The sequence below is a fragment of the Schistocerca serialis genome, chromosome 8 (assembly GCF_023864345.2).
Source record: "Schistocerca serialis cubense isolate TAMUIC-IGC-003099 chromosome 8, iqSchSeri2.2, whole genome shotgun sequence".
Lineage (NCBI taxonomy): Eukaryota > Metazoa > Arthropoda > Insecta > Orthoptera > Acrididae > Schistocerca > Schistocerca serialis.
The window spans coordinates 572,512,683-572,540,277 of record NC_064645.1 but is presented as its reverse complement, the minus strand read 5'-3'; the positions used below and the strand labels follow the sequence as shown (position 1 = coordinate 572,540,277).

Here is a 27,595-nt window from a genome sequence, read left to right as displayed (position 1 = left end):
GTGGGTAGATTTTCAGTAGCCTTGTGTCCCAGTATTCCACTGCGAATTCTGTAGACTTCCACATCCAGGAAAAGAGTCATACAGTTACTTTCCTGTACTAACATCAATTGGATATTCTTACACAGACTGTTAATGTGCTGATGTAGTTTAGGCAGCTCTGCTTCTCCGTGTGGCCGAATGATGAACGTGTCATCCAATCGGGTGGGCAGAACTATGCAGAGCTTAAAGCATTTTCTCAAATGCACCCATGAAGATGTCTGCTGCTATTGGGTGTTATTCATAATATTTATTTCAGGTGAAACAGATTCATTACAAAATTACCAAACCAGGTCTCAGGTATTGGGTGGTATTCACTCCTGAATGATTCTGCTAATCTCATTCTTTGACCGATTGGTAAAGACACTTAATGTCAAAGATAACCATTACATAACTTTTCTGTACATGTTGCCCCTATAGAAGTTGGATGAATTGAAGAAAAATCTTATCACAAATGATTCTGTGTGTCCTACGAAGGGACATAGTTTTCTAGCCTGATTCTTCACCAGACTGTAGGTAGGTGAGTTGATCCCATTAACGACTGGTGAAGTGTCCCCTGGCTGTGTCACAATTTGTTATGTAGTTTTAATTAAGGCTCCCGTCTTCTTCATAATCTTTGCTGTTGGATAATGCTTGAAGTTTTGGGTGGTGGGACAACTCAACAAATCACTCATTTTATATTCATATTGTATAATATCCGTTTAAATTGTGGCAATTCTTTCTTCCCAAGAGATGTTATATTTGGATGGGTTTGCTCTTTGTAAGATTCTAACTGTTTTTTGTCTTACTCTATCAGATTTAACTTGTGGGACTCGTCATAGTGCTGCATCAATGGTCTGAATAATTTTTTCTGTAAAGGCCCATGTGGGTGTAATAGCAAAGTTCAGCCCCACAGTCAGTACTGACATCATTGTCTTATTGATATTCTATGATAACAGGTTTATGACAGTTTGCGATGCTTTCAGTACTATCCATGTGCCAAGAGTCTTCTTGTAAGTTCCTCAGATTTCTTCTTCTGTTGGTTTTAGAGCAGTTCTTGCGTGCTGGATTGCCTGTGTGTTATGTTGTTGACTTTATTCCAACCCATCACCGATACTTTTAAAAATAGCCGTCGATGCTTCTTGTCACCAATCATTATCGGGCTACCAGGCTGTGTGGCCCACAAATTGTCTGCCACACATCAACTCCCTCTCTCCTTACATTGACCAACGACATTTTGAGTCAGTAAAATTTTATGAAACATGACATCTGTGGTCTTATGACACCATTATGCTGAGGCACACACTACCCAGCTAATTAATCTTTGCCTTGATGAAGGTCACAACAACAAAATCGAAGTGTCAGTTATTTTAGTACTTCAGCATTTTATAAGATGATGTAGCAGTACATATAGAAGAACTTTAATAAGGCTGACATCGGTCACGAAGGCTATCTATTTATATCGTGAAATGTCCTTATTTGTTGCCATTATGGAGAACCATTGCTCTTTGAGGTTGTTTTAGACAAATTAGTGAAGCCTCTATTCATGAACATCATACTGGTGCTAAATTTCTCTAACAGTCCAGGAAAGTTGGTACTGTAAATTAGGTTACAGTCTGTAGTAAATAGAGAGAATAAACTCTTGATCTCTCGTACTGTACCATGAAGAAAAGATTCCAGAGGCGAATACTTCCTTTTCCTTTAAACTAGAGCCTGGCACTTCTGATCAGTCCTAAATATACATAACTGAATGGAATATCTTAGGTCCTCATTACTGAATGCAACATCTTTAAGTCATCAGAATGCAATCCTATCTGTGCCACCCCCTTCCATTGTGTGATCAGGGAAAGAGCAGGATTCCAAGCAGAATTTAAACAAAAATCTGTCTCTGTCTATTTTAATCTCAGCTGTTTACTTAATGGTACTATACCAATAGTTGGAAGTGTGCACTATGATTTCTGTGTTGTATTCCATAGCACAATCTGTGTCAAGGTATTGTTCTGCAGTAACAGATTGCTAGGATGTTGTAAGAATGTGTGGCTCTCATACAATCTGCTTTGGTCCTGACGGTCTGAACAATGTATGGCATGCCACAACTGCAAGGGATACAGTAGACACCCATCTTTCGCAAACCGAGGTCATCCTTTAGAAATCTTAAAAAGGCCCTAACACTTGATGGTGGTCGAAAAACACAAGTCACACAGTGTTTTTGCAGAATATGACCAAGTGTCATATAGTAGTAAAGTGTACGCAGATGAAGTACATTGGAGTACACATATGTAACCTCAAAAATAAAATAATATTAAATTTTAAGAATTTTAGAATGAACTTGGATAGACATTTTTGATAACTGTCTTAAATTTGACTTTGTTTCACACTATATAAGATTACTAACAGGTTTGTAACCAAATTGAGCAGTAACAGACACTACACTATTGATTTAAGTTTCACTTGTTTGCACATTTATTCAAATTAATGGTCAGTCTTCCCTACATTTCCTCATATAATCAGAAGTTTGTTTGGTGAGACTTTCATTAATAACTCTCATTTGATGAGTTAATTTTCCTTCAAGATGATGACACTAGTTAGCCAAGTTAGTTACCCTATATACAAATATTAGAAAGTGACAGAATAATTCATAAATAGTATTTTAACAAGTTATTTGCTAGTGTCACCTCTTGAGAGCTAACAGAGGAGGACCCAGTTGTGTTATGTAACATATATGGGCAGGCCAATGGAATGCTGGACTGAGTGCTGTATGTGGCTTATTGTGCCATGTGGCAATTGCTCTGTGGGAGGACCAGGGTTATCTGGGGGTTGTGCCTTTAACACATGCTGCTCAGAGCTGACTGTCCGTGAGTTTGAGTGAGTTGGGAGGCAACACATGGGCCAGTGAGATGCATGTTTAAAGTTCACTGCTAAAGAGAATATTGATTTATTCCTGAAGGCCAGGTGTGTCACAGTCAAGTAGGAGTGCCCTGAGGTAAACTGCTGTCCTATGACTCACTCCTTACATTCTGAAGATGACACCAGCACCAAGGGGACACCTGTCTTAAAATGCAACACAGAAAACATTGTCTCTTCTAATAGGTAGGTGTTGGTTGCACACTTTCAAAGGTAAAGAAGTTGGAAACCCACAGATGCAATTAGTTACCAGTTTGTGTTGCCTAGTGACCAAAAGTGATAGTATTTGTTAGATGCCGCAGGTTATCCAGGCGTTTGCAGGGCATGTTTTTCAAAGGCTTGACAAAGAGACGTTGTCTCTGTTAAAACATGTGAGATGGTCATACACTTTAGCCATCTAAGAGTGGATGGCTAGATTTTGTATTTCTTAACTGGTTTTTTGTTGGCATATTCGTTAAACACCACTGAAGGACAGGCACCGGAGGTGGCCTATCTTGCAACATTTCCCAAATAACTATTGTTACCTCTGCGTAGGGAGACCATCCACATAAGATCATGTAATGTAGGAACACTCAGCCTCAATCTGCTTGTCCCATTTTTGCTTTTAGTCAACTGTGTTATTAAATCAAAACATGAATGGCATTGTCTGTTAGTGAAATGTGAAGAAGATGCGTGTGTTTAATTCAGTGACAAAATTAACTCATGATAATGAAATAATTCAAGTTAACATAAGTTTTGTGAGAGATTAGATTAGTAAATATATAATGTTTAGTATCATTAAAACAAACTTTTAAGTGCAGTTATACCTTAAACTTTTTTTATGAGCATTGTTAAGATTGGCCAATTGGTTCACAGTTGTTTAAAATTTACCTTACAGCAGTGTAGATGTGGCAGCCAGTTTCAGGCAGACTGTAAGAAATAGGGTGGATATATAAGGTTAAGCTATAGTGGAGATATAGAAGGTTAAGGCAGGGAATGATGCTAAGTCGTGAAAGAGTCCAGATGGAGACTGGAGAGAGTCCAGATTTACTCATTAGAAAAGAAGCTGTGGCTCCTGCTTTGTTTCTGTTTTAGTGGATTGTGGACTTCAGAAGGTTGAGATGTATCAGTCTTACAAGAGGCTGTATTTCCTGAACTCTATAAGTTTCTGAATTTTGCTTTATCTGGAGAGTATACCATAATTGAGAAGATTTCTGGGTGGTCAAAACTGTACAAACTTCAGGCATTCAGTGGGCTTACCTTGCCTTGCAACACTTTTGTCAGTGGCATTACATCTCAGGAGTAAAATTGTTTTGGGAAGTGTGGTCAAACTCGAGAAAAGTTGGAATGGTTTTTCGCAAATTGTAAGCAAGACTTTAAGAACGTCTGTCAAATTGGCAAATGCAGAAGTTACTCAGATAACATTGATAAACTGTTGCTATTAAATAAACAAGAGCAATTTCAGCAAGTTTATTGTGTCATCTAGCTTTATTTGTAAAACCCAGCTACGTAGATTTGATTGGAACATAGCTAACAGATCTGCTAGGACTAAACTTGAGATCATCATAAAAGGAACTATTTTGCAGTGGTATACAGTTGGCCCTAGTCAAATTCTAATGAGCTAAAATTAAGATAAAATCCAATTGTACATTTGCATTCCCCTCCCTAGGAAGATTTCTCCTTCATAAGGGGGAGTCATAGCTCGCACCCACATTGTACTTTCCAAACAGCACAGACTGACTGTCCCACTGAGTTCACACACAAAAATACATACATATATTCACTCATAGATGTTTGTGAATTGATACCTAGACACACAATAATGTTCCCTAAAAAAAGTGTTCACAAAAAAGACACAACTCAGTGGAATATTCTTATACATAGGTATCCAAATGTTCATGACTAATCGCAGACTTTCAAGATGAATGGCTCAGAGATGTTGCTCAAAAGAATCCTGCGAGAGACTTCAACATTGAAGTATTAATTGGTTAGTAACTAGGCGCAGACTTTAAACATAGACATTGACACGTGGATGTTAACTGTTTTAATTCTAGCCACTCGCTGAGGACTAAATATCTGGTGGGAGTAGATAAAGATAAGTGTATGAATAATATGTGAAATCGGTAATTATATTCTAATTTATAATAAGTAAGGTTCAAATTTAGCAGTAGTTTCAACTTATTTAGCACAACGGTAATTTTGGTTAATTGTGTGCTAGATATTTATAAAAGTATTAAAGTTAAAGGTACAATTGGATTGGTACATTATAGGTCTATGTGGTGAATTACCTGGTTTCAATCTATGTAGTGAATTACCATGTTTCGTGTAAAATGCTCAGTCAGTTAAAAGACAAGAAAAAATTTAGTTATGTAAAGGAGCAGGATGGTAGTAAACAGAGTAATTCCATCTTTGTGTGTTTCAACTGTACTGTTTTGTTAAGTTGTATAGCTGTGAAAATGTTTCATTTCTTATTATTTCACTACCATATTTCAAGCTTTTAATGAATTCGTGTATCTTTAATTTTCTGTTAAAGTGAAATAACTCTATTTTCAGAATAATTGCAGGCAGTTTTTCTAATGGCATGGTGGCTTTATGGGATATTGAATCATCATCAAGGTTATTGTACAAAATGCATGGAAAGAGGAAACTAATATATCCATATCACACATTTCAGCCGCATGGTGGACCTGTCACAGGTTGGTGGGAACACTGGTGCACTAAAATTCACAGTGAAATACTTAGTAGTGTTTATAGTTGTAAGATTATTGTCCTTTTTTTCTTTTTTAAGCTCTTGCAATGTACCCACTGAATGAGCGATTTTTAATGACTGGTTCATACGACAGAACTTGTAAATTCTGGGATACACATGACACTGCAGAACCCATCACTTCAACATTCAAGGGGCTGGTGACGGATGGAATTTGGCTCACACATTGGCCATCAGCTGTCAGTGCATATGATGATGTTTACTCGTAAGTAAAGAAAACATATATAGTTCTAATTATTTGTTTCTTCATTTACTAAAAAACAATGATGTGATAATTACTGCGGAATGAATTTTTTTTTCTTACTGACAGACGGTGCCACACCAACTCTACAGTGATGCCAGTGCGCAACTTTGGGTACAGCGGCTATCCTGTGATGGCACAGAACTCTGTTGCTTGGGTGGGTTAAGTGATGTGGCTGTTGGAAGCATTGAATTTCATTGTGTGTCAGGCATAGTTCTTGCACATTGAAGAGCATGAGAAGAAATTGAAATAAAGTGTTATACTTTCTGGAAAAAAGTCTTTACATTTATTCACTTTCTTTTTCTTTTTCAGACCCTTTCATCATCAGATTGGGTGAATTCTGTTGCACAAGGAACTTCTGCAGGAGAACTGTCAGCCATTTTTCTGCATCAGCTATTAATTGGTGTCGATACAGAGAAGGGCATGAAGAACAAACGAATGGTAATTTTTGTGATTTTTCTGAATCTTAAATGGCTGTTGTGTCACACAGACCATAAATGTTAAGCTTTGAGTTTGGTGCTTCATTTTTCCTATCATTTTAGAAACTTGCATTTGTTCCTTGAAGTGGACAAATGTTAGAGCACCTTCTAGGCAAGGAAAAGATTCAGATTGAATCCCCCCATAACACAATGCAGTTGATTTCTCTGTTAGTTATAAAAGAGCTCAGTCTAGGGTTCAGTAATGCTGTGGTTCAATAAAAATGAACACTGCATGGTCATGCTGAAAAGTAATGCCTCCAAATTTTCTATGTGAACACTGTTAAAACTTTTTAAATAAAACAAACATTACTAAAATTCTACATCTTCATTCTTCATCTCTGCATATTTATTTTTCAACAATGTAGGAAAAGACAAATTGCTACGTACCATAAAGAAAACACATCAAGTTGCAGACAAATACAATTAAAATATGCTTACATAAAGCTTTCGGCCACAGCCATCATCAGTAAGAGAGAGGCACACACCATTCACACACAGAAGCGAGAACACTTCACGCACACACGACTGCCAACTCCAGCACGTAGGGCCCGACGTGCTGGAGTTGATGGTTGTGTGTGTGTATGAATTGTGCTTGCTTGTGTGTGTGAATGGTGTGTGCCTCTCTCTTACTGATGATGGCTGTGGCCGAAAGATTTATGTAAGTGTCTCTTAATTGTCCCTATCTGCAACTTGATCTGTCTTCTTTACAGTAAACAGCAGTATGTCTTCCTACAATGTTGATATTTGTACCTGAAGTTTCCTTTGTTTGATATTTATTTTTCGACATAGTCACCCTGGTGATGAACAGTTCCTCCCAACAAGAGACCAGTTTGTTGATACCATCACTGTAGAATGTCTGACTTTGTTGATGGAGCTATAACCTCACCTCCACATGCACTGCTTCATCACTATCAAAGTGGAACCCTAAAAAATGCTCTTTAAGTTTTGGAAACAGATGAAAATTGTATGGAGCCAAATTGGGACTGTATGAAGGGGGATTGATGACTGTGAACCCAAGGCTTTGGATTGTTGCAGATGTTGCAGCACTCATGTGTGGTCTGGCATTGTCATGCTGAAGGAGTGTGTGCTTCGTGTACAGAATAAACTGTTCAAATTTGAAACTCAATTATGGCATGCTGTTTCTCACCCACCAACAGTTACGTCACACAAAGCCATGTTACAGGCTATAGATTGGAGCCTTCTAGCACCAAGGGGCTCAAAACATGTAGACAAGAAGAATAAAGATGTAGAATGTTAATAAAGTTTGATTTATTTAAAAAGCTTTAAGAGTTTTCACATAAAAAAATTCAGAGACATTATGTTTCCGTACACCCTCATATATTAACTGAACAAAAACATTTTCATTGCTTCAGAAAATGGTAATCACTTAATAAATTCATAATATGAAAGTTTCTGTGCTACTGAAATGCACACATAAAAGTACAAAAACTATCCTTGCTTTTAGAACCATTAGTTCCTTCCTTAGGAAGGAAAGAGGGATAGGTTATGACGTTAAAAAGAAGTGGCAGATTGGGAGACCTATCCTTCTCCTTCACAAGGAACTAGTAGTTCTGAAAGGTAGGATAGTGTGTGTATTTTTACTGATTTTTACTGAATATTTGATATCAAAAGGAATTGCTGGCCAGCATTTTTGTCTCGTCAAACATTTTAGTTTCCTCAGTTAAGTTTTTCCTTTTGTGTTTGGGGGGGTGCAGTGAGTGTTTGAACACCACAGTGCACGACAAAGCATGGTTCTATTGGAAGTGGTATGTGTTGCTGTCCTCGAAACCTATGAACTGACTAATTCAGACAGTTGTAGGGGGACCAGGCCTGCAGTTTACTCATTTCCAGAGTCTAAAAAAATGATAAATGATAGATCATGAAAAAGGGGAGATGTTCATTCGCAGAAAGATTATCAAACAAGTAAGCTTGGCCAAAAAGGCCTCCATCCAAATTAGACAATAAACACACACCACACACACACACACACACACACACACACACACACACACACACACACACACACACACACACACACACATGCACAAACGTGTCCCACACACACATGATCACTACCTCTGGCTGATGAGACCCCCAAAAACTTACTTGTTTGACAGTCTTTCTGTAGTGCCTATCTGCTATTTAACATCTCCACCGTATAGTGAGTAGCAATCTGTCCTTTTCTCAATATTGTCATTATTCCATCCTGGATTTTCCATTGTTTGGTAAGCAACAGATTAAAATCCCAAGACCGGCAGGATAAAATCCGTGGCCTTTGGATTGTTAGTCTGGCACTTTACCACTTAGCTACGTTGTCACACTTAGTTATGTGCAGTTCTGCTGAACGTGTGCGCACACGTGTGTGTGTGTGTGTGTGTGTGTGTGTGTGTGTGTGTGTGTGTGTGTGTGTTTGTAAATTACATGTTCTATCCTATTACTCCTTGTTAATGTCACCTTCCCAATTAATTTGTGCCAGATGATGATGACTTAAGGTTCGCTAATGAGTTGGCTTATTGCTAAGACACTTGACTCAGGTTATGGAAGGTGGTGGTTCATCCCCCATCTATCCAACCAGGTTTAGGTTTTCTGTGATTTCCCTAAATTTCTTAAGCCAAATGTCTGGATGGTTCTTTTGAAAAAGGCACAGCCGATTTCCCCTTCCATCCTTCCGTAACCTGAACTCTGTTCCATATCTAGTGACCTTGTTGTCACATGGCGTTAAATCCCGAAGCTTCCCTCTTTAAAAGTTTGCATGTATAGAAACTACCCATAAGAGATCAAAGATAAAAGGCGAAACAAGGCAGTAGAAGCAGGGAACAAAATTAAAAAGTAAAGAATTGGCAGAGATTGACAAAACTCAAAAGAATAGCAGATATAATATGGTGAGGAAGAAAGAAAGTGGAAGGAAGGATGGAAAGTTAGAGAAAAATCCACATTTGGTTTGTTCAGGGAATGGAATAAGGGTGATGACTGCAAAAACAAAGGAAAATGATGGAAAAAGATAGAGATGTGAGAGATGGTTTTCCATCTGTGAAATTTGAAAATAGTGACATTGGAAAAAAGGTCTCTGTGTCTCATAGATGCTAAAACACATTAAGGTTTTGCTGCAAACAGCGCTGCATTACTCCTGTTCTAGTCCTCTCGTTGACTGTTCTAATTCATTTTTCTACCTCCTTCTTACGTTCTCTTCCACTGTCTGTCCCTCTAATCCCAGATCATCTGGGGGACATACAGGTGTATCTCTCTGCTCATGCATTATTTAATTTGATGTAAAGACTATTGTGTATATCAACTATCTACACAGACTAGCAACTGCATGTTCGTTTTCTTAGTTTTCTTATATTTTCTATGCAGCTTCCTGGCACATTGCAGCCTCCAAAAATCTCTGTAGCTCCAGAGCTCATGAGCCGCAACATTTTTGGTGACCCCAAGTGATTGTAGGCAATAGCCTATGTCAACTAGCATAGCAACTGTGCTGTGTCATTCCAAACATCAAGTGCAAATCAATCGCGCATCATCCGCTTACTGCATCGTCCACGTACTTCAGACATCAAGAACCGATTTACTGCATGTCAACAGATATAGCAGTGTAGCACACAGCACTATCCATTGACCACCTTTGTGGCAGCAGAACCCCATTCTATGGTTCATGCAACATGAGATTGAATTGGTGCTCACTAACGTCACAGCTGATGAAACTAAGTACAGTTATGTTGTCGCTGCACTTAACGAAGACGTGGCAGGATATTTTGGCCTCACCATCAAGCATTGACTGATACATGACGCTGAATAATGCCCTGATCATGCATCTATCCCAATCCAAGGTAAAACAGCTTGAGAAGTAGTTGCACACAGAGGAGTTAGGTGACTGCACTCCTTAGCAGTTGCTGCGCTGGTTATGAACACTAGCGAGCAATGCTGTTAATGAGGACATTGTAAGGAACATCTGGCTCTCGTGGTTCCCTTCAGATACACAGAAGATTGTTATAGTCTGCACTGGACGTGTTAGTGCAGACCACAGACTGCAGTACAAATATGGACTTACCTGCAATGGTAGTGACTGTTAGCTCGTCGGCCAGTTCTGTTACAGCACCATTACAGGTGCAGATCATGGAGCTCACTGTACAAGTTGCTGCTCTGCAAACAAGACATTCCATTCACATCACCTCAGTGACATCGCTCACTGGAAAACTCAGCCGACCACCTTCGTCAAATAAGATCTGTTGGTACCACAGAAGGTTTGGACCTCAAGCACAGAAATGCATTCTGCCATGCGAGATGGGAAACATGTCAGGAAGTCAGTAATGATGGTGACTTGTGTTCCGAAGAGCAGCTGTCGATTGTTTGTTACTGATCTCTGTAACAAACTCCAGTTCTTGGTGGATACCAGTACGGTTGTGCCTGTTTATCCGTCCACTCATCTGCCTCATCATAACTTTAATGGTCGTCACCTCTTCACTGCCGGGTCTGCAACAAAGACAAATGATTGCACTAAACCTAAGCCTATGTTGTAAGTTCAAGTGGCAGTTGTGAATGGGACACAGCCCATAATAAGAGCTGACTTTCTGTTGTTAAATGGTTTGTTACCTGTCCTAGGACTTCATCGACCACTTGAGACCACCACCTATCAGGCCAATCTAGCATGTGTACATTTTCGAACCTGTCTATTTTTCACTGTCCCTCTCCCACCTCTATCACATATAATGGATTTAGCTTTTCACTCTTATTAACTCGTGCACTATGTTTTAACAGTAATCTCTGTCTTTCATATTACACTGTCTTAACCTTTAAGCTCTCGCTTTTTCAAATCTCAACTGGTGCAGTCCCCAACAGTCAGTCTTTCCTTCTCATTCTGTTCAGTAAATCTCCCCTGAACCATGGTTCTGGACGACTTTTCCAAACTCTACCTCTTTTCCTGGACTCCACCAGTCCTTTTCCTCCACCCCTCTTTCTTGCCCTTCAACCCTCCTGCCATAAAAAGGAGCCACTGGCTCCGAAAACTTACAAACTGTAATGCCTTTTATATGTGTGTTCTCCTGCCGCCGCTTGGTGAATAGATTTACTATCTATCTGATTACATTATATTTATCTATGTATATGTCTGTCTGTCTATCTATCTATCTGTCTATCTATCTATCTATCTATCTCTCCCTTTGTTGAGGTAAGTAGGTATCAAATGAACGTTCATTTTTTGTAGTATCGGATGAAGGAAGGCGAAAGATCAAAAGAGTAGGGTTTCTTACGTAGAATAATTGGTTACAAAAGAGACTGTCACAATATAAGCGTTCAGTCAACAAGGCCTTTGTTGAAAATAGACGACACACACACACACACACACACACTGTCCCTACATGGCGAGTAGCAACTTTCCTTTTCATAATATTGTTCCATTCCATCCTGGATTTTCCATTGTTTGAATAATTGGTTAAGACACAGTTAACAAGTACAGGGAACAGAACACCACCCAGTGGTTCCCATTTGATGACACAGCAGTTAGGCGACAACCATCTACTCAGAGGGAGCTGTCTTATGTACAGTGAAAGAGTGGAGATGGAAAGCCAATTAAAAATGCAGATAGCACCCTGTTCCCTTGTTTATACTAACCTCTGCAAGAGTGACATTACTGACTAATTTATTATTGTTGTCATCAGCTAGAGAGACAGGACTCATTTATTCCTGTTCCAGATCAGTTTCCTCTTCATTTCTCCCAAGATTCAAATAATTCTTTTCTTTCTTTCTGGTATTACTTGTTTAATATTTTTTTGTTTGTAACTATGTTTTTAGTGTATATTTGGTTTAATACTTATGTCTGTAAAGTATCTTATATTATTTTTTACCATCACCTGTGAAACACTTTGTTGTACACAGCTTTGCCATATTACTTTATTTACAAGTTTAAAGGAGGTAATTCTTGTTTCAGATTCTGAGTTACGCAGAGCTTATTAATTTCAAAGAATCTTCTTCCACATCTGAACTGTCTGGAAGTGCTGGGAAAGATGAAAAGAAGGAACTCGTGCCATCTGAGACTGTGGAGCAACAGGCATCAGCATCCAAGTCCACGACCGGTGGTGTCCCTAGCTTAGTATCATTGAATTCTCAGGTTTCTTCCGGTATTGATTCAGGAAAAAATTTAGAAACTGTTAATGTTGCCAGTGGCACACATTCAGAAAAGGCATGTGGATCTAGCAATGAAAGGGAGGTGGATGAATTATTACCCATTGAAATCAGAGATGATAACAAAAGTGTGAATGACCCTGTTTCAACTGCTAAAGAAGAGGAAGGACTGGACGAGAGTCAACAAATAAATGACAGTGTCAGTGTGAGCGAAAACTCAAGTGATCTGAAATATCTGCTGAAGACTGAACAATATTCTGAAGATGTAACATGCACAAGCTTCAGTTCTGTAAGGGATTGCGAGATAGATGTGTCAACGTGCGATGACAGTCAGAGTGTTCTGTCTTCACAGGTGAACTCACCCACATCTAGCCAAGCCTCTGATGCCAACAAGCAGTGCAAGAAGAAAGAAGTTAGGAGTGAGCAGAATGACTCAAAGCAGGCAGAGGGGAAAGCACAAGAAACTTTGATATTGAAGCCTAGAACTTACAATGATGTCGAAAAAAGCTTCGGAATTGTTTTGTGTGATTTTCCAACGGTATGTACAAATTTTAATAATCATACATCAAGCCTTAAGTACTGCGTCTTGTGTATGAAAAATTATGTTCACCTTTTCTACAAAATGTTTGCAACTATAATTAGCCCTGTTCTCAGAGTCTTTTGCATCACGATTATGTGTGAATAAGGGAAAGAGAAGATGATTCTCTCTCTCTCTCTCTCTCTCTCTCTCTCTCTCTCTCTCTCTCCCTCTCCCCCTCTCCCCCTCTCCCCCTCTCCCCCCCTCCCCTCTCCCTCAGTCTTTGTGTGTGTGTGTGTGTGTGTGTGTGTGTGTGTGTGTGTGTTTGAGGGAGGCGATTTCAATAAGAAAAACAGAAAATGAGGTGCGTAATCAGAAAAAATGCTAACTGGTGATAGAAATGGTTACATAGCTCACTGAAGCCATGCCCAGGTGCATACAGTTCAAAACCCTGGGACTAAAATTCTTTCCTCATAAATTAATGCAGCAAGAAATCAGAAAATAATGTGGAATATTGTCGAATGATGTCACCATTATAGAAATAACCATGTAAAGAAAGATATTAGAGTCAGAACAGGCACATGACAAGAAACAGGTATTTACAGTAAAAATCATTGTTTCTAATACATGAGATTTTTAAGTCCTTCATTCAGTTTTACATTTTACAAAAACTGTGCATAACCACACTGTTGGAATTAATAATTGTAGTTTTCAGAGGCTGATAGGCACATACACCAATGAATCAAACCTTATAACTACTGCCTACTGAGGGCTTGAATGCTGCCAGGCATGTGTCACAACAGGGAAAGTGGAGAATCCACTAACATTGGTAACTTCGCTGAAGAAAAGATTTTTATGGGCAGAGTCTGGGAATGGGCATATCAGAAAGGGTGAAGCTGGTAACTGTAAACAACACATACATTTGATAAGTCTTTTGTGAGCTGGCTCTGTTAAGTAGTGTGTCAGTGGTGTTGTGTCACAAATCGCAATGAAGCAACATCTCTAAATCAAGTGTTTAAGATATTCTCCAGAATGTTTTGAAGAAGACAAAAATGAGAGCATAGTAGAGCCCACACACCTTGACCCCTGAACAAAAGGAACGGTGCATAGAAGCTTGCCGCAACTTGATTCAAATGCAAAATATGAACAATTATTTTCTGGAAAAATTATCATGAGTGAAGAGACTTAGTGTTATCAGTATGAACCTGCCACAAAATGACACTGTGCAGAAATTCACATGAAAGTTCACCATTTTGAAAACATAAGAGACATTGAAGCCAATGTGATGTGTTAGTTGAACAACATCCCAAAGAAGGACTTCTCTGAGTTCTAGATGGTTGTATGAATGTTTTGTGCACTGTACTTAAGTGGGGGGAACACCATAAAGAACACATGAAGCATCTTAACTTCATTCTATTTTTCATTAATCTAGTCCCAAAACTTTTTGGACTGAAGGTGCTGTTGAGGAAGTGAAACAAGTTTTGAAAGTGAGTAAACCCTGAAGCACAGAAATCTTAATGTTTAATGGACAGTTTTATTGCCATACAACATAACTAGGAAAGGCAAACCTACGTTTCTAGCATTTGTAGACTTAGAGAAAGCTTTTGACAATGTTGACTGGAATACTCTCTTTCAAATTCTAAAGGTGGCAGGGGTAAAATACAGGGAGCGAAAGGCTATTTCCAATCTGTACAGAAACCAGATGGCAGTTATAAGAGCCGAGGGACATGAAAGGGAAGCAGTGGTTGGGAAGGGAGTAAGACAGGGTTGTAGCCTCTCCCCGATGTTATTCAATCTGTATATTGAGCAAGCAGTAAAGGAAACAAAAGAAAAATTCGGAGTAGGTATTAAAATTCATGGAGAAGAAATAAAAACTTTGAGGTTCGCCGATGACATTGTAATTCTGTCAGAGACAGCAAAGGACTTGGAAGAGCAGTTGAATGGAATGGACAGTGTCTTGAAAGGAGGATATAAGATGAACATCAACAAAAGCAAAACAAGGATAATGGAATGTAGTCTAATTAAGTCGTGTGATGCTGAGGGAATTAGATTAGGAAATGAGACACTTAAAGCAGTAAAGGAGTTTTGCTATTTGGGGAGCAAAATAACTGATGATGGTCGAAGTAGAGAGGATATAAAACGTAGGCTGACAATGGCAAGGAAAGCGTTTCTGAAGAAGAGAAATTTGTTAACATCCAGTATTGATTTAAGTGTCAGGAAGTCATTTCTGAAAGTATTCGTATGGAGTGTAGCCATGTATGGAAGTGAAACATGGACGATAAATAGTTTGGACAAGAAGAGAATAGAAGCTTTCGAAATGTGGTGCTACAGAAGAATGCTGAAGATTAGATGGGTAGATCACATAACTAATGAGGAAGTATTGAATAGGATTGGGGAGAAGAGAAGTTTGTGGCAGAACTTGACCAGAAGAAGGGATCGGTTGGTAGGACATGTTCTGAGGCATCAAGGGATCACCAATTTAGTATTGGAGGGCAGCGTGGAGGGTAAAAATCGTAGAGGGAGACCAAGAGATGAATACACTAAGCAGATTCAGAAGGATGTAGGTAGCAGTAGGTACTGGGAGATGAAAAAGCTTGCACAGGATAGAGTAGCATGGAGAGCTGCATCAAACCAGTCTCAGGACTGAAGACCACAACAACAACAACATAACTAACAACTACATTAAAATGGAAACTCACATGTAGGTACAGTATTCATACAGCTGTAGGGGTCATAAAGCCAAGCACAAACAGGGTAAAAGTTATGCTTTGTTTCCTTTTGATTTTGCATGCAATATTTACGCTGAAATTTAGTAAGTCGATTTCTGTACTAGAAAAGAAAAGTCAGATCTGTTCAACAATACAGTCTCTAGGGCCTTGAGAAATTGGGAACATGCATTAACAAATGGATTTCATTTCTCATCCTTCCTATTTTTGTTCCACGTGTTTATGCCATAAAGCCTCTCATTTATGGGTAAATTTAGGTGTATAAAAAGTGGTTTGAAGACCAATTTTACCGTGTCAGATTGTTGATTCTAATATTAAGTATTAATATTTGATTTCGGCCCCTCTCCCTCTTTTTTACCCCCTTCTTCTTTCCCAGATAATGAAACTCGGTTCTTATATGATCTGATTTTAACCACTCTTCTATGACTTTCATTTAGGTATAGTCTTATAGTGTTCTGGGCTAGTTTAAATCTGTTTTTCATGCTTCATGTAACATTTATAATGACATTAAAATTAGTGGAATGTAAAAATCAGACCCAACAAGCTTTTTTTCTGCAGTCTTGCTGAGAATGTCAATTCATCAAGTGTTGCAACCAGCTGTCTTATATCATACATAAAGAGCACTTTGAGTGCTGTAACACTTTAAGACATAGTTGACACCTTCCTAGTGCTTGTGTAATGGAACACGTATTGAATGCTGTATCACTCACAAAGACAAAATGTTAAATCTGTAATAGCTGTCTTACTTGGTTTGTTAATAATCCACAATAATTGTCTTCTTCAGCTGCCTCACAGCTTAAGTCTCTATCCACTTTATACATAGTTTTAGTGTACTAGAAATGTAACAAAGTGACAAAAACAACTGGAGGAGGATCAAAAGAAAGAGTAACAGTCTTGTAACAATATTTTTAACATAGTTATTTTTAATGTTTCCAGGATGATTTTTCACAAATGCCACAGGAAGCCAGACGTTGGATGCGGCAGTCTGATCAAATGAGAATATTTCCAACTGAAATGTACCCAGCAATATCCATTAATCGAGTAAGTTATCCTCAGGTAACCCTGTCATCATTGTTTTTATGAACTGGTTTCAGTTTTGTGAGGCAAAAACCATGATTTTTTTAATATTTACCTCCCTTTTCGACAATTCTTCCGTGCCCTGTACTCAGCCAGTGCCACATTTTGCAGAACGGCCAAGCAAGTTGACGTGTCAGATAATACACTGGACTCACATTTGAGAGGAGTGAGATCCAAATCTTTGTCTGTAAAATTTAGGTGAACTGTAGAACTGTTCATTTCAAAAGAACATAACCAGTTTCTTTCACCATACTTGTCTAATTATAGCTTGTGTTCCAACTATAAGTTTTCTTCCCACCCTCTCATCATTTCTCCTGTGCGAAACACAGCCTGAATAGTTTGCAGATTTCCATCCCACCTGCCATACATTAGAGATCTGAAATAATTTCCAAGTCATCCCACCCACAATCTCAATAACCATTGCAGGATATGTGAATATCTAGATAAGTATCAGACAGACAGTGCAAGAATTGCTGTCAGTGCCAGCCAGGGGCTGCATACTGTAATTGCAGTCAGTTCATGAAAATGTGCAGTTGGAATTTCAGCTTAATCAATAATGAGATGTCATGTTTCTTTGTGATGTCAGGACTCTGAAGTGTCCAGTAACCATGACACAACACATGTTGTGGATACTTTACAGCATAAAACTGAAGACATCTCACAAGGCATGTCAAGGAAGTCGTCCTTCCAAAATCTAAGAAACTAGGTGTTACAGAGGTGACAGATGATAATTTAGAGATAAGGGAAGGAGAAAGTAAGACCAAGAATAATGGCAGCATATAAAACAAGTACAAGTACTGAAGGAAATAAAAAAAGAAGAAGATGAAACAAAGAAAGCAAATAACAGACGTTGCAGAGTGCAAAAGAAACTACAGAAAATAAAAACAATAAACAAAAATGTTTTGGAGAATATTCCCACCTGTAAAATTTTTGTATTGAAGCAAATATTGATATCGTAGGTGCCGTGTTGATGAATGCCCTCTGTGACAGAATTTGTGTCATCACTATCAGTATAAAGTGTCTTCTTAGCTGCACATATTGATGATAAATTAGCAGTCATCAGACTGACTGAAAGTGAACAGTGTTTTCACTCACCTGTTGCAGTCAGTGAATGGTGGTAGAGTCCTGGTATCATCATCCACAGTAGCTGTGTGCTGATTTTCAAGAGTGAGTTAAGAAGGTGCATCAGACGTTTAGTGGCTGTCTTTGTCTTCGCGTGGAGTGACACCATAATATGTGAGAAGTACACTCTACCATGCACTTCACAATGGTTTGCAGAGTATAGATGTAGAAGTAAAATTAGAAATGTTCTGTGTGGTCCCTTAAAAACTTAAGAAGTATGTGTTAGGAAAATTGGGCACAGTCAAAGCAATGACACTAAAGAATGACAGTTATCTTGATCAACCTATTAATTTTGGAAGCACTAAATCATTGATTGCAGTAAGCAGCGTGATTGGCAAGAAAGTTGGATCTTGATAAATAAGAAATGTTTGAGGAAAAATTATGTTAACTAAAATTGATGATTTTCATAAAACAAATGGCAAATGTACAACAGAACTGTGCTTACAGTTTTTAAAAGGAAAGACAACTATTCAGCAGCAGCTGAACTCTGCAAAACGTTATTGCTGGATTACGTTGGGGAAAATGTGAATCAGCAGAAAGTGTTTGTTTGTTAAAGGTAATAACAAAATATTTTAACTAGCTGGCTGGGATGTTAGCGCCAAAGACCATAAACCAATCATGCAACTTGTATCTGAATTAGAAGATTCAGGATTTGCAACCCTTTTTCTACCTTTCAACAACTACCCAAGGGCCATGCAATGCATATCACTCACTCACTCCCTCCCTCCCTCTCCCCACCCCCCACCCATTTTTCTGAAAATTTACTTCCAAGATTTCTCAATGACTATTCTTCAAGGCATATTATGTGCCTTTGTGGGGGAGCTTTGTGTGAACACTTTGTAGGAAAGCACACTTGCTTTCAAGGATCCAAAAAGTGCCCACAGGTAGCTTCTTTCACTTTTAGGAAGAGAAATAGATTGCATGAAGCCATGTTGGAGTTGAAAGTTACGTAGTGGAGTGTTTGTTTTTGGACTTCTAAAACCACATACAAGATTTGGTTGGCATATAAGCTGGCATATTGCTGTGGCGGAATGACTTTCCTTATTGACTGAACTTTGGTGATTTTATGGCAAATGATGTGGAATACATGTTACAGGATAGCAGTTTTCATTTCTTAACCTACATTGTTCAAGCCTGAATGAATGTCATAATAAGTCCACCTGCAATACAGAAAGTATGCCCCAATCTTTTGTCCACATTTTTTGTACACTTACTTTCATTAGACAAGCGTGATTGGGGAACATAGGTACATACAATGACCACTTGATTTCTGGTTTGGCTCTTGCTTGGTCCTGATCTGTTTTTACCTTAATAAGAAGTGTTCTGAAGTAAATTTGATGAACAAATTGAAGACCATGACCGGAGGAGAAGAATGACTGGTACTAAATTGATTGCTCTCGCCATACATTCACACTTGAACCCAGTACTGTTGTTTTGAGTTTATGGGTGATAGGTAGTAACAGAATATTCTGCAAAGCAGAAAACAACTCCTTGTAGAGCTTCTAACAGCTATAACTCACTATTACAGATTAATGTGGCCTTGCTTAAAAAATGTGGTTACCGCAATGTGGCCAGCTACAACACTAGGAGAAAGGCTGAACTTCACTATTCTGGCTTAAATCTAATAAATCTAACTTTGGCACAAAAAAGGGTGAAGCATATTGCCACAAAAATATTTGGTCACTTACCAAATAGCATCAAAAGTCTGACAGATAACCAACCAGCATTTAAAAATAAATTATAAGAATTTTTGAATAGCAGCTCCTACTCAGAAGATGAATTTTCAGATATAAATTAGAAATTTTACAATTACTGAAGAAATTGTATTATGTCATATAAAGAAACCTTTCATTAAACTGACATGTTCCACATCATTACAAATATTGTGACTTGGACACACAACATAAACAACAATGTCAGTACAACTTTATTAGACTGCAGCATGTACGCCAATCACCGTACCATACACTAAACACAATATGATAAGGCAAATGTATACAAACAGTAATAACACAATAACTGAGTGCGAGCATAGTGAGGCAGAGTTTAAATAGGCTCTCACCCGTGGCAGACTCTATCAGAAGTTCACAGTAGTGCTCTTTCACAGCACACCCTCATCAATGACAACACACTTCTAATGCCTGCTGCTTTGAAGTGTGCATGTATTACTTCAACAAAGTGTCATATTGATGGTCTATGGAAAAAGAATTAATTAATCTAATCATGTCATTGTGCAGACTGTACACCGAGCCATAACATGGCCATTCCTCCCCCCCCCCCCCCCCCCCCCCCCCTCTCTCTCTCTCTCTCTCTCTCTCTCTCTCTCTCTCTCTCTCTCCCCCCCTCCTCTTGTGCGTGCGCGTGAGTTGTGTGTGTGTGTGTGTGTGTGTGTGTGTGTGTGTGTGTGTGTGTGTGTTGTGAGTGAGTGAGAGAGAGAGAGAGAGAGAGAGAGAGTTGCAGCTATAGTTATACTCAATGGTCATCCATCTGAATGTTTAAGGAATGTTAAGGCCTCATCAAGTATAATTAAAATTACATGTAGGTTACGTTGAAATGTTGTTTGTTTGTTTTCTGTTAGCCAACAATGTGAAGGCTCTTCCCGGCAGTCTAAACAGACAATGTTTCTAAAGGCCCCACTTTCCACAATTATATATCTTGAAGACTGGTGAAGGGAGTCATGTGTAAAGACAGAGTGAGAATGGGGACTGAATGTTATATTTTTTTAGATCTGAAAGGAGTGCAAGATGTTAAAGAAGTCCTGTATTATTTTGTGTTTCTTGAAACAGCATGCTATGTACTCTTATATAATGATATGCATTTTTTTTACAGGTTGCTTGGAATCCAAACTTCAGAAGTTTCTTTTGGATAGCAAGTGGTTACCAAAGTGGTTTAGTTCGGCTAAAGTGTGTCTCAGCAATGTATAACAAAGATGTTGCAAGAAATGTGCTCATGATCAGAGATGCATACAGCTAATATATGCATATTTTGTTTTTTGTATATATGTTTGTATGTTGGTTATCTTTTCTGAGCATTTTAATAAGCATTTTTGTTTAAGACAGTACCTGTGAAGCATTTATATTTATTTATGGACTACATGTTGTCAAATGGATGTATGATTTTTATAAAAAATATTTACAACTCATATCTGTTGACAAATCATTTAATGATCTTGAAATTTGGTCAGGCCTCCGTACTTTTTTACGAGTGTCAGTTTGAAGAAGAAAGTTCTTAATGATCCGTGGTGCTGAGCAGACCTCCCAATGTCACCCTCAAGAAGCTGCCCTCATGTCATTAATGATTGTTACTACACTGTTCTCATTAGACCACTTGAACAGCAATACACACATTTCCAGAGTTTCAGCGACTTTTGGAAAGCTCTTCGTACAGATACAGAGGAACAGCAATTAAAATTTTGACCCTTATTTTTGTATATCAAGCTTGATTAAGATATTGTAAAAATTTGGAGTATGATCTACTCCACAACAAGAAAGGGTTCTCTTACCTATAGGCAAAACACACACACACACACACACACACACACACACACACACACACAGAGAGAGAGAGAGAGAGAGAGAGAGAGAGAGAGAGAGAGAGGAGGGGGGGGCTGTAAAACTATACACCCAGCCTTGTAGATTTTTATTTGAATATTGCTATATTTTCTTTCTTATCTGAGTGCATAAATGGAAGCTCCTACGAAAATTGGAAAACATATCCTTCATAGCCTCTCTTGTACATAATACATTACCAAGCGAGGTGACACAGTGGTTAGCCCACTTGATTCGCATTCGGGAGGACGACAGTTCAAACTCGTGTCTGGCCATTCTGATTTAGGTTTTCTGTGATTTCCCTGAATTGCTTCAGAAATACCAGGATGGTTCCTTCGAAAGGACATGGCCGACTTCTTTCCCCATCCTTTCCTAGTCCGAGGGGAATGATGACCTCGCTGTTGACCACCTCCCCCAAATGAACCGACTTACATAATACGTTGTCCAATTGGTGGACAGAGGCGAATTTTGTTTAAAAGATAATATGATGACTAATGTGAAATCAGCAGTTTTTAATGATATGTTAAGGAAAATTTCATTTTCTCCAGTTCTCAGTTAAAAAAAAAGTGTTGTAAGTCAGAGGATGTCAGTGCCAGTAGGTAGCCATTTAATTCTGAAATTAATTGTTGAATTCTTAACAAGGACAAATTGTGTCATTTGACCTAGTTGAAAGCAATAGTTCATTTCTCGCACTAAAAAATGAGACTGGAGCAGTTTTGCGGCCACTTGCTGCCAACCTTAGCAATTAAACAATACTGTGCACAATAGCATTGTCGTTGAATGCTGTGCTTCATTACTGCTAATAGATATTTTTGTAACACAAGTATCATTATTGAACATTTATATGTGTTAAGCAATTTAAATTTCAATTAGATGAAACACTTCATCATGCATCATGGGGGTGAAAGTCTAACAAACACTGTATCTGTCACAGTGTAAGTGCAGCTTGTAATGTGTACCGACTTAAAAAAAAATATTATTTAATATCACCGTATTATTTTGATATTTTTTCAAAAGTCATTGGAAGAGATTCTCCATTCAGAGAAAAATCTACACAACTATTTACTCAGTTGAATTTCATATTGCTGCAAGTGTTTTGATCATATAATTGTTTCAAAGTTGATTCACAGGTCACGGAATGATACAGAATGAACAGTGCATTTCATATGGTGGCATTTACATAGGTTGTCAGTAGGATGGAACAATCTGGGATGTCACTGTCAAGTTTTGTCGGGAAGAAAGTTTTGACCTGGATGTCGATGGAGGGAACTTTGTAGTCAACTGCTATAGTCTGTCAGTAAACTCACAAGCAAGCAGTGCTCTTGCGAGAGGAAATGGCCTTTTCCAGAAGAGCTACAGGTATGTCGAAAATCAGTTGCCCATCATTCGTCTAGCAGTGTAGTGCAGTGATTATGTCAGTTCTGTTCGTGTGCTTTGAGTTTTGGCTACATACATTTTGCACAACTCAAAAAATGTTATGTTGTATCTGAGCGGCCAAACACTGCTTCAAACCCACCAGCCAACATAAATACTCTCAACAGGCAAGGTGGCTTCGCCAAGAACTCTGCATTCATTGTAAGATCGATATTCGTGGACTTTTTACATGGAGAGATTTCATGGGAGGAGCCATATGAGGCAGTTTAATTTGAAATTGTGTATGCCTAGTCTAAATTATTTGTTTTAAGTAAATTTTACAGTGTAACAAATGTATTTCATTGTCTCTTACCTGGCATCTTATTCCATAAGGCCTCTTTTCCAGCGGTGTTTGAATATCTGCTTTTGCTTGTATCGTGCAATTCGGACTGTTGCCTTACCGCTTCAATTAAAATTTCCTTATTCTTTATTGAAATTTATGAAAGGAATAACAATGTAACAATCTATAACAAAACAATAACAAGGAATGAATAACAAAGGTGGAGAATAATAACTGATAACCATGACCTAGCACTGGCACGACTAAACAAAATGCGGGCTGTGGAAGGGTAAAATATGACAGTGTATTGGGAGCAAATGAGTTCGGGGATCGTGATCAACAATGGATGGTTTAAGTCAGTCATTAAAATGTACCTCTCAAGAAACCTTGACGGTGACGTGAAGTAATGTGATGTGATGGGACAGATAGTGTGGATGCCGCCATTTGAAATGTATTGCAGAATGTTTTGATGAGACATGACGTGACAGATAGTGTGAATTTGCCTCAATTTCATGGGCTGTAGCAGTCTGATTTGTACAATTTTTCATTCTTGTGTTGACACACATGTGAAATGTAACTGTGTGCTGCTAGCCACACAGACTAAATATTCAGTGTTTGACTCTGCTGTCAGTTGTCAAGAAGGTTACACGTGTTTGCTTGCGGTGATTACTGATTGGTTTTACAATTGGATCAGAGAATTTGCATTAAATTTTGCCATAAAAATGAATAAAGTATAACAAAATTTTGGAAATGTTGAATAATACATTTGGTGGGCCTGCTACGAATAAAACAAGGGTTTACGAATGGTATAACTGTTTCCAAGATGGCCGTGAAGACCTTGAAGATGATGATATTCTGCACATCCCAGAACATCAACAACTGATGAAAATGTGGAGAAAGTGAAAGAAATGATTATGAACAATCACCGAATCACAATTGAAGACATTGCTGAAGATGTTGGCATCCACATCTTTATGATACTCTGCAGTTCACAGTAAAGTGCCTGGCAAATAGTTCACCAAACCACATTCAAGCTATTTCTGTACCATTTTATTCCCGAACGGTGTGCAGGAGAAACAAGCACTGAAATCTTTCTGTGCATGCTGATTTCTCTTATTTGTTAGTTGACTTACGCCATGAAATCATTTAAGATGTTTTTGATGTGAAACAATTCATCGGTTTTGTACCATGATGATGCACCTGCTCATGCTTCATTGCTTGACCGAGCGAGGTGGCGCAGTGGTTAGCACACTGGACTCGCATTCGGAAGGACGACGGTTCAATCCCGCGTCCGGCCATCCTGATTTAGGTTTTCCGTGATTTCCCTATATCACATCAGGCAAATGCCGGGATGGTTCCTTTGAAAGGGCACGGCCGATTTCCTTCCCCATCCTTCCCAAACCCGAGCTTGTGCTCCGTCTCTAATGACCTCGTTGTCGATGGGACGTTAAACACTAATCTCCTCGTCCTCCTCATTGCTTGGTTGTGAGCTTTTGGCAAAAAACCACACTGCAATGATACCCCACACTCCATATTCACCAGATGTGAACCTCTGTTAGCCCGCATCTCGTGGTCGTGCGGTAGCGTTCTCGCTTCCCACGCCCGGGTTCCCGGGTTCGATTCCCGGCGGGGTCAGGGATTTTCTCTGCCTCGTGATGGCTGGGTGTTGTGTGCTGTCCTTAGGTTAGTTAGGTTTAAGTAGTTCTAAGTTCTAGGGGACTTATGACCACAGCAGTTGAGTCCCATAGTGCTCAGAGCCATTTGAACCATTTGAACCTCTGTTATCTCGTCTGTTTCCAAAAATAAAAAGAACTTTAAAGGGCCATCATCCTACAAACATAGAGGAGATTGAATGCGCGATGCTGAAGCAACCAAGTGCTGTCACAAAGATCAAGTTCTGGAAGAGTTACGGGGAATGGAGGAAGTGCTGGCTGAAGTGTATAATATCTAATGACATAACATTAATGTAGAAGAACAAATAAAATTGTTTAAAAAAATGAAAATTCTCAATACCTCTTGAACGAACATCATGTGTGTGTTTTTTAATACTCTGTAATGGCAGATCAAATTTTTATAGTACATAAAAAATAAGTATTTTACACTGAACTATATCATATGATTGACATTTCCTTAAGCAGAACTTCATAATAACACTGCTAGTTATGAACAACCAACTTCTGTAGTAACTCATTGCATCAGTCAGTCTATACGGCTACATTTAACTTGAATTATGAGACAGGTGTACTGAAATTGTGAAAATTCGTGTACTCAACAACACTGTAAAAGCTTTACCTTATTAACATTTCTAAACTCATTTTTAAAAAATGTACAACTCTGGTATCCTTTTAATTCATAAGGGAAGAGCAATAGCCGGCCGTTGTGGCCGAGTGGTTCTAGGCGCTTCAGTCTGGTTTCTTATGAGCTTCTCTATGAAAACCATTTCTTTGTCTTGTTGGATCATCATGGATCTTCCTGTTTAAGGATGGAAATTTGAGGGTGAGTCTCAAAAAGCAGATATTTTCATAGATATAAGTGGATGGAGGAGTTACAATTGAAAATGTCTTGAACAAATTACCCTACAGGGCAACCTAGGTGCAGCCCCTTTATTATTATTATTATTATTATTATTATTAGTTCTTGAATAGTATATGAGCATTCTACCAGACTTGAATTACCCCAAAAGTAATACAATATCACAATAAACTAGTGCATAATAAGCACACATTACTGTTTGTTCACTGCAGCAGTTTTTAAGCATTCTAAATATGTAGCAGCATTTGCTCACCTTTAAATGGAGCACTTCTCTATGTCTATCTCACTTTAAATAGTAAAAAATTATGTATTTGATGTTTGTAATATCCTCTGTTTGTCTAACTTCACAATTACACTGGGCTTCACATTGTTTGATCTGTGGCTGAAATTCATCCACAGAGTTTTTCTGTCATTTACATCAGTTACCTCTAAACCATTTACCTGCCTCTTCTGCTGCTGTTTCAATTTTTTGTGGAAGTCAGTCTCATCCTGACCTTTAGTAACAAGACTATCAATATTAAAAAAGCAGTACAGCATGATCTTGTGTTAGATAGATTAGTAAGTCATATGAGAAGGAGGTCTTTCGTGACGGCACTGTTGTACAAAACATTCATGGCCTTCTTGGCACGTCAGTTCAGTGTAAAACCTTGAGCTTCTGATGATTTCAACCATCGTCATCATAAGGAGCAACTGACTGTTAAAATCACTGCAGTGGTGGCCTTATATAATCGAAAGGCGGCTTCTTATTGGTCGGTAGTTACATCATGCTGTTGCAGATGATTTCAACGTCTCTGTTGGTGGTGCCACTGCTCCCACTATAGCGTCAACATTGCTACGAATATATATGGATCTTCTCTGCATAGAGAGCTGGTATCCATACACTGTTAAGATTATATCCACCGTCACAGTTGCAATTTTCTTACACATTCTTTTTTCTGCAGCCTCTTTAATTAAAGAGGCCCACTGTCTTGGAGCCTGGAACAAAACTTTTGTTTTGTCAAACAGTATTTTATGTTTGTTTGTGAGGCTGTGCTCAGCAGCTGTGGATTTCTCCAACTCACGATTTTTAACCCATTCCACTCCATTGTCCAGTGCCACTCGACATCGCGAAATCTGTTTTCCGCTCCGATGTCGAGCCTCATTCGACACGACTTTTCGAAGCTCTCAGACGTATTTTGAGTCTACTGGGCATTATTGCTACAGTGTGCTGCCACCTAGGAGAACTAGTGTTAACTCGGTGTCAAACAGTAGCAGCAGTGTTAAGTCAAAGATTGTAATTATTACGTTCAAGTCCACGCGCTCAAAATGGCTAGTTCTTCACGTACAGTCCTTTCTGAGAAAGAGAGTTTAGATCTTATAGAGCAGTCTCTAAGTGAAAACGAGAGTGAAAATATTTCGATTATGATAGTGATTCATTTCAAAACAGTTCGAGTGACAATGACGAAGAAAACAGTGACATTATGCATGTTTCTAGTGATTCAGCAGAGGATTCGTGGCGAATGTGGAGCGACACTGACACTGACTTCACAGATTTTCCTTTTGATGAATCAAAGTGTGGTTTTGTAACAGAAAGTAGCTCTGTCCCATCATCGCCCGTCAGATTCTTTCAATTAATTTTTACAGATAACCTATTTCAACAAATAGCAGATGAAACGAATAGGTATTCTACATCAAAAATACATAAAGTGACACCACTTCCCTAACATTCTGCATGGTGGGACTGGAGAAATGTTACCATGGAAGTAATGAAACGCTTCCATGGTGTGCTACTGAATATGGCATTACAAAAGTGTAAGAACTTGCAGGACATTTTTTCAAGAGAATGGTTACAATCATCCAACTTCTTTCCAGACTGTTTTAGCTGCCAATGATTTATGCAAA

General features: G+C 38.6%; 1 protein-coding gene across 1 annotated transcript in view; it reads left to right on the top strand.

Moving 5' to 3' along the window:
• LOC126417128 (uncharacterized) overlaps positions 1–21,002 on the top strand; it is a 319,349-nt gene extending 298,347 nt beyond the window's left edge. The window contains exons 23-29 of the mRNA XM_050085024.1: positions 5,452–5,594; positions 5,687–5,870; positions 5,976–6,063; positions 6,219–6,347; positions 12,306–13,037; positions 16,679–16,783; positions 20,771–21,002. Coding sequence (XP_049940981.1) covers positions 5,452–5,594; positions 5,687–5,870; positions 5,976–6,063; positions 6,219–6,347; positions 12,306–13,037; positions 16,679–16,783; positions 20,771–20,914 — 1,525 coding nt within the window. The 3' untranslated portion in view covers positions 20,915–21,002. The remainder of the gene's footprint in view (positions 1–5,451; positions 5,595–5,686; positions 5,871–5,975; positions 6,064–6,218; positions 6,348–12,305; positions 13,038–16,678; positions 16,784–20,770) is intronic.
• The last annotated feature ends 6,593 nt before the right edge of the window (positions 21,003–27,595 follow it).